Source organism: Gavialis gangeticus, unplaced genomic scaffold, assembly GCF_001723915.1.
Source record: "Gavialis gangeticus isolate Ggan-Ray unplaced genomic scaffold, GavGan_comp1, whole genome shotgun sequence".
Classification (NCBI taxonomy): Eukaryota; Metazoa; Chordata; order Crocodylia; family Gavialidae; genus Gavialis; species Gavialis gangeticus.
In genome coordinates this window covers 1,423,972-1,433,719 of record NW_017729001.1, presented here as the reverse complement: position 1 = coordinate 1,433,719, position 9,748 = coordinate 1,423,972, and the positions used below count along the sequence as shown (strand labels likewise).

Sequence of the window (9,748 nt, the reverse complement as noted above, 5' to 3'; positions counted from 1 at the left end):
CACAGCTGCGTGCTCTGCCAGCACCACTTGGGTTGGTCTCCATGGAAACCCTAGCCCTGCGTTGTCATTTCCTTGCTGCAACTTGAGACCATTGGTCCTTGCTCTGTCATCTGCCACCACTGAGAACAGTCTAGCTCCATCCTCTCTGTAACCACCCTTCAGGTAGTTGAAGGCTGGCATTAAGTCCCCCGAAGTCTTCTCTTCTTTAGACTAACTAAGCCCAGTTTCCTCAACCTCTCCTCATAAATCAGACATGCAGATGCCTGTAGATTGCAGACTGTGGATTTTCCTTAGCAAACAAAAGCTTTTGCAAATCCAATCCCACAATGATTCACTCTGGAGTGTGCAACATAGAATAATACAAGGCTAGAGCATATTCTAGGATGGTATCTAGCTAACACCTTCATTTTTTGTTAATAAGAATGTTTTTTCTTCTGTTGATACTGTCTGCTGTTGGTTTGCTCAATTTTCAAGAACTGCAGAAAAAGCTATGTTGGAGTATGACTGTGTTTATGTGTGTGCATCCTGAAAGATAGAGATCCTTACCCTACTATGCTGGAAGTGAGATCCCACTCCAATCCCAGGGGAACCAGGAGAAGGGACTGGAGAAGAATTTGGAGGAGAGTGAAGATTCCCTGTGATTAAAATTCCAATGTCATTGTCCATGTCCTCTGGGAATGGGAGGTCAAACATGTCATCTGAAAGAAAAAAAAGAAAGCACCACCTTTAATCTGCTGTGCAGTTAAAAAAAAAGACTTGAGTGCTGTTTACTGAGTCTAACATACATTAGACACAAAGTCCTTTTCCAGGATGCTACTGAGACATCCTTGAGCTATACACTGAAAAAGCTGCCAAAGGTAAGCAGTACACATTTCATTATTTTACCCCGCTTAGTCAGCCCTTTTCATCACTTCAGTACTGGAGAATTAAAAATAAAAGTAAGGTTGACACAGTGGATGATGTCTGCTAAAATTCTGCATTTTACTGCGGGTCGTATATGGACCAAAAAGACTACTTTCTGTGAAATCAGCTTGGTAGCAATCTAAATGGATGTAGTTTAGATTAAAATGAATTACATCTCCCAGCAGTTGGCCACTAGGTGCTCTCAGCAATCTAACAATCAACAATATATTTGAAATAGGTAAAATGTAATTAAAATATACATCTAAAGTTACCTACAGCAAGCATTGCACTTCTAAGTATGCTTGAGCAGTAAAGGCCAGGGCTTCCGGAAACTATTCACAATACCTTGTCTTGTGACCTATCCAACCGACTTTAAGGCTAAGGACAGACAGTCAAAAAGCCTAAGCCTGAATTGATTTAATATTTGCAGGTTAGTTTAATCTGGCTAGGCACAATCAGTTTTGTAACCAGACAGACATCTGAAAAATGCAGGGACATGCCTGCAGTGGCTCAGGCTAGAAGCCGCAGGGTGCTAGAGCAGCCCTCCCTTCCTTTCCACAGTGCTGAGCTGAGGGGGGGTGGGGGGGAAGGTGTGGCCAGGCCCTGGCAGGACACTGTGATTAGAGAGGGATCCCCCCATCAGCATTTAACACCCCATAAGAAAACAAAGCCTCGTTCATTACAAGCTCTTCTTAAACAGCTTTTTCCAAAGGAAAATGCACACCAGCCTCTGGCTTCTTTACTATTCATTCCATCCAGGAAGAGCACACACTAACTGCAGATGCTTCCTCAGCCTAACGAAGGTTTTTGAAACCCAAAAGCTTGCTAAGAAAATTTTTTTCCAAATATTTAGTCTAATAAAAGATACCAGATTTACCCAAAGAACCTTGTCTGCCTTTTCTAAAGGAAGGAATGCAGGGACATTACACCACCTGAGCTGTTGATTACCTCCAAAAAGCCCTAAGTGAACACTGTCCTATCTGCCTTACATAGCATTAGCTAGCACACCACATGCTGGCTACAGTCTGTGCTATGGGAGAGAGGAGGAAGGGATCTCCGCTTAAGCAGTGAGTGGTGAGAGGCAGAGAGGGGGGCATAGGGAAGCCAGCAGATCCTGCTGTACCTGCAAGTCTCTGCTGGAGCTCCAGCCAGGGAACAGAGGGGAGGGGCCAGCTCTGCTGTGGAGCAAAGAGCTCCGCCCAGCCCAGAGAGCATGCTGGAAAAATGGGGGTGTCCGATTTACTTTAAACCAGCAAAGGGTCTGGGACAAACACTGCATAAACTGGTATGACCCAAATCAGACTACCTTCAACTAGGTTTATCTCAAACTGGTTTCAGCCATTTTCAAGCTAGTTTATGTGTACTGAACATCTGTTTTGTTACAGGTTTAAACCAGTTTCTGATCATTTAAACAGGTTTACGTGTCATGTCTGTCTCTAGCCTAAGGGTACTGCCCCAAAAGTTAAATTCAAATCAGTGCTAGGGTAGCAGAATCTATGAACTTCTAAAATACAAGCATGCAAATTAACTGTATAATCATTTTATCACTATATGTCATTTTGCTAGGACTGTCTTTAATGATATGCTTTAATTTACCTCTTGGACCAAAAGAGAAAACATGGAAACCTGAGAAGTTTTACTGGTTTAGCTCTTAAAAATTAAATAATGCGTTCATATCACTATTGTACTCTAGATCATACCAAATGATATAAAGGCACAAGGAAATCCTGGATTATTAAAAGAGAAAGGATAGTTTATGGCAGATTTCCACACCCCTCACCACCTGCTTGGAGAAAGGCCCATTCCTCTGTAACTGGATTTGCTCTCCAGGTGGAGCAGAATGAGGAATTACCCATGGAAGGTTTTTTTTAACCACTTCAACAAAAAAGGCTCTAGTGCAGTAAAGAGAGTCAATACCTAAACAATGCCCTGATACTATTTTGCCATTTATACATTTGCTGTGGTTGCTACAGAAATGTGACAAGACACCAAATGGAAGCTGAAGATCATACAGTTGAAAAGAGGAAAGGAGCTGGTCCGTGAAGCATACTCTTAAGGTGAGTTCATTCTTCAGAGATTTTGGAAGTAGTTGGGAAAAAACCATTTGTTTTGAGAAAACACCCTATTTAATAAAAAAAAAAAAAATCACCTCTCAAGGGCTTTAGTTGGTATATAGACATTTTCTCACGCAAGTCAAAAGTCTGAATAGGTTGGGTCCTAATGTCAAGTCCTCTTAAGCCACTGAGTTGCTATACCATCTGACAAAGTAGGCTAACACCTATGAAAGCTATGCCTCTGTGAATCAGTTAGTCTCTAAGGTGCAATACTGCCCTGTCAGACTAACACAGCTAACTAGCCCTTCTCTGAACTCCCGTGAGGCTGTAACTGTCACCCACATCACACAATTCCCATCACAAGTTGTCTTTCCTTTGAGTCTCAGTTCAAAAGATAAATTGGACACTGAGAATGTTTGTTCTCCAGAACATGAATATGCCATGCTGGCTAGACTGGAAAACTAGAATTATAAATCTTCATCTTCCTATTTTTTCTATGGCAAGAGAAAGCAGTTTAGTCTTCTAAGCTGACAACCCAGTCTGTTGTTTCACTTAATTTCAAATAAAGACACCAGAATAGGTGTTGATTTTCAGTACCTGTTCTTTTTAGCCAACAGCTGATTTTAAAAGGAAGTGTTTTCATCCATTTATATCTATGTTTATGTAATTATACATTACTTAATTGCTGGTGAAGATCATAAAATAATCTTAGCCCTTTCGACTTCCTGGTGGGAGGAGAAGCCTTAACTCTTTTGCAAAAATTCGTACTGTTACTTTGAATTCTAGGGGTGTGTCCATGTCAATCTGCAGATTGCTAAAACAAGTCCTCCATAAATATGGGAAGCATCTCTCTGATGACTGAACCACGTCAGAAGTACTTTTTGGAGCCCACAACAGGTGCAGTTCTGGCAGGCTACCTGTTTGCTCTCTAGAATCTTTTAGGCTATAAATTTGATTTACCTGGAGTTCTCTGACAGATGGCAATCTGTCTCTCTTAAAATACTCTTGATAGTTGTTTGCTGAACTCAGTTGAGCCTGTACACTTCTCTTTGCCATTAAAAGGGAGGGACTGATGTTACATTAAGGTTTTAGAGAGACTGAAACAATTTTGCTTACAGGCCTCAAAACAGAGTTGACTTATTTTTTAAATTCAGCTTGTTTATGGTAATATGCTGGAAAGGTGTAAAAAGAGGCAGCAAATAAATTATGAAAGCACATTCTCATTGTTCAGTTGATAGAAAGACAAATTATGATACCATGACTGATTCAGATGATGGAAAGTTACAAGAGTAAAAAACATGGAGGAAAACATTACATTAAACGTCACCATGTATTTTCAAGATATTTTTCTTACCCAGCTTTTTCAGGTAACAGAGGCACTAACAAACAGACTGATGATCTTTACAAGAGGGTCAGAACTACTACAAAAATCCTCTGCTGTGGGTGTGCACAGAGGATAGAGGAAGCCCAAATGCATCAATTGGAACAAGAGCCAATTATCCTGTTTTTATAGGCCAGAGTAATGGCACTGTACAATAAATACGTTTCTAGGTAGCTCTGCATATTCTTTAAAATATACAGTTGAAAGCAAAGAGAGAGTTTGTTAATACTTCATTGCTACACATGTGGTGTTTGAAAATAAAGACTGTAATTAACAAATCCCTTTCTGATTAAATGAAAAAATGAGAGGACTTTTTGTCTTGGACTACTTGGAATAATTTGAAGCTGGCTTACTGTGTTTGCGTGTGTTCAAACCCACATGGGCTGGTTATTTTCCTTCATCTTCTGCAGAGAGCATTAGATGGCAAAAACAATAAATTAATCTAGTTTATTAACTTCCCTCCTACAACCTCAGTAAACAAAATAGAACTAACGTCATGCTCTGCTTAGCATCCAAACCACAAATGAGATGCCTAATAGCTTAGGAGGCAGTTTAATTATTAAACACAGGACAGAGTTAAGAAAATTAAATTTAGCACCATTTTGGAAAACACCAAGTCTTATACCTGATTCTAATTAGCATCTGAAGCATTGAAGGCCAGGTTAATGCAGGTTAAATATTTGTAAGCACTGCATTTGGTCAGGATTTTGGGGCCTTGAAAAGACAGCTGCATCTGTATTGAGGAATAGCTTCCCCTTCATGAGGCCCACTGAAATTCCAGGAGAAGCAGATCAAAGGCAGCTACTTCGTTAAAAATAGAGCAAGTATTTCTTTTCCATACTGTAATTTCCCCTTTAATATTATTATTGTAAGGTTTTTTTTGCAACTATCCATTTAAATTGTTTTAAAGTCATTTTAAGACCCTTTTCAATATAAGTTAGAAGAAAAATTATTTGATAAAGTATTAAAATAACTAATCCTGCTGATTCAATACATAACAGGCTATACCACCTCTTCTTGTTTCCTATGGGGCTGGTCTTGTTTGCCAAAATTATACTTTTTAAAAAAAACCAAGATCCTCTTTATGCAGTTTGTATATATGGCACTATTGTTTTAATTATCTGGATCTTTTTAATTAAAATATTGTCCCAATCAACTAAAGGGAAATATGCAATTAGGATACAGTAGATACAAAGTCACAACAGGAAAGAAAATTCCATGTTACAGGTAAAAAACCCCCCAAAATACAAACTATCTGCAGTTTTGCCTTCAGAGCCATTTATACGTTGGGCCACTTAAAAAAGTTCAATTTGCTTGCTGACTTGGCAGAAGAAGGGAGAGGTAGTCTATAAGGTACAAATCTATCCTGCCTTCTGCTTGTCAGAACAAAACATGGTTATTGGCTAGGTTACTAAAGAGGCTGCTCAGAAAGATACTGTTTTCCACCAGTCCCATCAGAGTTATTCCTATTCAAATTAAAGTGTTCTGTGACCTGTGTAGAATTAGTCTCTCCATAGTTTTGGTGCTGTCAGACACAGTTGTGCTCTAGACCTGTATTTTTAGTAAGCCATGGGCCTACCATACATGGCTCATGAGTGAACTTACCATTGTTGGGGCTGAATCCATCTTCATTGGGATAATGTGCTGGAGCTACCTGGATAGTGGCAGAGGTTGGAAACACCAGGATGTGTGTACAAGAAGCATCCTGAGGGGTATTCAGCTGAGATGACTGCAGATTCAGTGCAGTACTGCGCCCAAACACTGATCCCATAGTGACAGCATCTTTCAGGACAAAAATACAGGGGAAACCATTTATAGTCTTTCAGGTATGAGTATTATCTTATATATGCTCTCTCTCTCTATATGTGCACTTAGTTAAGTTACTGTGCATCTGACTTAGTTTGGCATTATAACATGACGGTTAAGATTTTTTTTTATTTTTAGTTTTAAAAGGATATTTACTAGTAAAAGCATTAAAATAAGGTGTATAGAGCTACGTGTCACCTGAATTCTTACACTATAGCTCATTCCCCATTTATTTCTGTCAACAGTTCTGTCCCTTTCCACTGCTTCTCAAGGGGAAATGGACAAAGAGGACAGAGGAAAGAGAGATTTAAAAACCTGCCCCTCAAAATTAGATTTCTAAAGCAAGACATTTATTATTAAAATGCACCACCACCTTTTGTTTAAAACTGGGTATTATTTGTATCATATAGCACCCCATGTTGGATGGCATTAAAAAGAGTAATTTGCCTCCCATGTTTTGAGAAGCATTATATGAGGGTGAATGGTTTTAGAGTCATTGTAGTTCTTATGTACCAGATCTTATTTTAGCAAGAAAATCTGACCTAATCTGCTCTTAATAATGATTTGTAAATTAAAAAACAAAATTCAAAAAATATACAAAATGTCAAATGCAGGAGTTCATATCAGACAGAGAAGACATGCATACACAAAGAATGAGGACAAAAAAACCCCAACTAAAACTATACTTGAAATAAGGCAAGGAAGAGGGAAAATATTGTTAAAACTAATTAAAAAAGGAAAACTTCAAAACAAAAAACTATTCCAGACTTAGCAACTACTCTCAACTATCTACAGGGAAGCTTCACAAATGGAACTTCACTATGGTTTTCTAGTGGATGGCTGAACATAACAATTCTTTCAACAGTTTAGGAATATGAAGGCAGCAATGGCTTTTGTTCTAGATTTCAATGAAATACACTCAACAACCCAACCTAACCTCCCCTCCTCCAATTCCTTCATTAAAAACGTATTCCTAAAGCAGGAGTTTTTGCAGTCCTCCTTGCATCACAGTCTATACAGCTGTAACATTTTAACTGAGAATTTGACCCAGCTTTTCTTCAAAGCGTCATTTTCCCATTGAGCAAACCAGGACCACCATCCTTTTGGTAGTGACACAAAGCAGTTTCCTTCCTAGCAGCGAACTGCTCCAATGTAACCACTGGACTCCATCTGCTACTATAGTCCGCTGGGCTGGTCCAAGCTGTACTTTATCATGCTCTTCCCATTTAAGCGGTGAAAGGTCTTCCAGCTTGGCACACTTCCAATGTGGACTTCAGGCCAAAAGAAGAGGTCTTAGTAACATTTCTATCTGCTAGTGTTTATGTAGTTGGCTGAAATTTACCTGGCATTACAACAAATGACCCCTGGGGCTCCATGGCAACCAGGCAGGCACTAAGGATAGAAGGAGAATCTGCTGATGAAATCCCACACATGCGGCACACCTCCTTTAGCTGTTTGCTGATTGTCTGCAGTGAACACTCCCCAAGGAGGATACTCCAGTCTGAAATGCAGAAATGCAAAATTAGCTTCAAGAGAACTGAATGAAAGCCTGGTTAACTATAAGAGTAATGTTTTTATTCTGTGAAATATGCCAGAGCTTGGGAGAAAATACTGCATGTTAGTAACACTTTCTATTTCTATAGCACCTCCTATCTAGAGATCTCAATCACTAAAAATGTTAACTAATTAAGCCTCAAAGCACCCCTTTGAGATAGAGAAATACAATCCCTATTTTATAGGAACAGGCACAGACTGTGACCTTGAGCAAGTCACTTAAAGTGATTGCATTAAAGTTAGGAACAGAGCCAAGGTCTACCGGAAGTTGAACTTTAACCACTACAATACATTTCCTCTTGTTGGGAAACGAAAGACGACCAGGAGAGCACCAGGAGAGATGTGGACAGGGATTTAGAAAATTATTGTAAAGTGCATGCTGATTTCTGGTTTAGGAGACATTGCTTCACTTGTTCTACTGTATCACTATTCAGAATACTTTTCAGTAACAAAACTAACAATGTTAGTATTAGCAAACTCTTAATTTCTAACATGGGCTTTTAAGTCAAATAACCCATCTTGGTGGGAGAGGACAGTATTCCTCAGATGTTGGTGCTGGATCCTTAAAGATTCATTCGCTTTGCTGTCATCTAAACCTCATCTCTTATCCCTAAAGTCTTACTTGTCTGCACAAGGATCCTACTGCAAAATAAGATTCGGTGTAAATGTAATGTATACACATTTATTCTGCACTGTGAACAAAAACAGTCTGTAGTTTACTAAACAAAGTGATTTCTGGCATTGCATTAGAGACCTATTCTGCACTAAGTGTGGTTTCTGAAGTTTAATTCATTTCCCAAGTGGACTGCAACAAAGTACCCAGTGCATAAGAGTATCCACACAGAGAGGTAGTGGGAAATGCCTATTGCAGAACAGCTGTTCTGAGCTACCTCTCTATAATTATAGAAAAGTTGTAAGTGCATTATTGCAAAGCAGCACTGGAGTTGAGCTGGCTTAGTAAGCAAAAAATTGTGTTCTTATTTGCAGGTTTCTGGTCAACAGAATCTAACACATTGCTCTGTGAAGTGGGTCAGCCTAATATTTATGTTTTTGCAAAAGATTATAATGTACAAAAGGAAAATATTTAGCATTTATAAATATAAATGGAATGGAACTCTTGAGTCCAAAGATCAGTTTTACAGGTCTGCTTATATAATCAGTCATACAAACAATTTTTCTTATGAATTTTTATTTGCTTATAGCAATTCACAGAACCAGTATGACACTCTAAGCACTGTGTCAGTGAGGGATTACAGAAGTTGGAGTGGCTGAAAGCTCTTGGCCTTTGGCCTCTTAACTCAGGATGCACCCAGAACATGCAGTAATCCTACTGAAATATACTGCCTGTCATGCCCTGTTACTTAAATATCACTCCTGAGCTAGCGTCTTCACTTCAAGATCTCTTCTCAACTATACTGATCCTTTTCCAAAAGAGGAAATGGAAATAAGCCTCTTTTCAGATGAGCAGAATGCTGCAAAAGGGAGTGCTTAGAATGGGAGTGCTGGGTCAACATGAATTCCATGTATAAACCCTCACAAAATGCCACAGTTTAAAAAAAAAAAAGAAACCTGTCTCTTCTCAGAGGGTTTTCGTTGGGATTATTGATCCAGCTTTTTAAGATTGTGACAGAGGATATTCTATAAAATAAAAGCAGACCAAGACCCCAAGTCTATGGACAGCAGTTACACATAAACCAGTTTAAGTAATCATAAACTGTTTTAAACCTGTAACAGAACAGAAGCTCGGTACACATAATCAGTTTCAAAATGGCTGAAACTGGTTTAACATTTCATAGATTTCATAGACATTACGGCTGAAAGGGACGTCGGAAGATCATCGAGTCCAGCTCCCCGCTCAAAGGGCAGGAAGTCAGCTGGGGTCATAGGATCCCAGCAAGATAAGCATCCAATTTGCTCTTGAAGGTGTTCAATGTAGGTGCTTGAACCACCTCCGATGGCAGGCTGTTCCAGACCTTGGGGGCTCAGACAGTAAAGAAGTTCTTCCTTATGTCCAGCCTGAAATGTTCTTGCAGCAGTTTATAACCATTAC

The 9,748-nt window shown here is 39.2% G+C and overlaps 1 protein-coding gene across 1 annotated transcript in view; it reads right to left on the bottom strand.

The window, feature by feature from the left end:
* The window catches only part of MED13L (mediator complex subunit 13 like), a 517,387-nt gene that overhangs the window by 22,428 nt on the left and 485,211 nt on the right, over positions 1–9,748 (bottom strand). The window contains exons 26-28 of the mRNA XM_019506688.1: positions 7,487–7,645; positions 5,944–6,120; positions 547–698 (exon numbers count right to left, since the gene is read on the bottom strand). Coding sequence (XP_019362233.1) covers positions 547–698; positions 5,944–6,120; positions 7,487–7,645 — 488 coding nt within the window. The remainder of the gene's footprint in view (positions 1–546; positions 699–5,943; positions 6,121–7,486; positions 7,646–9,748) is intronic.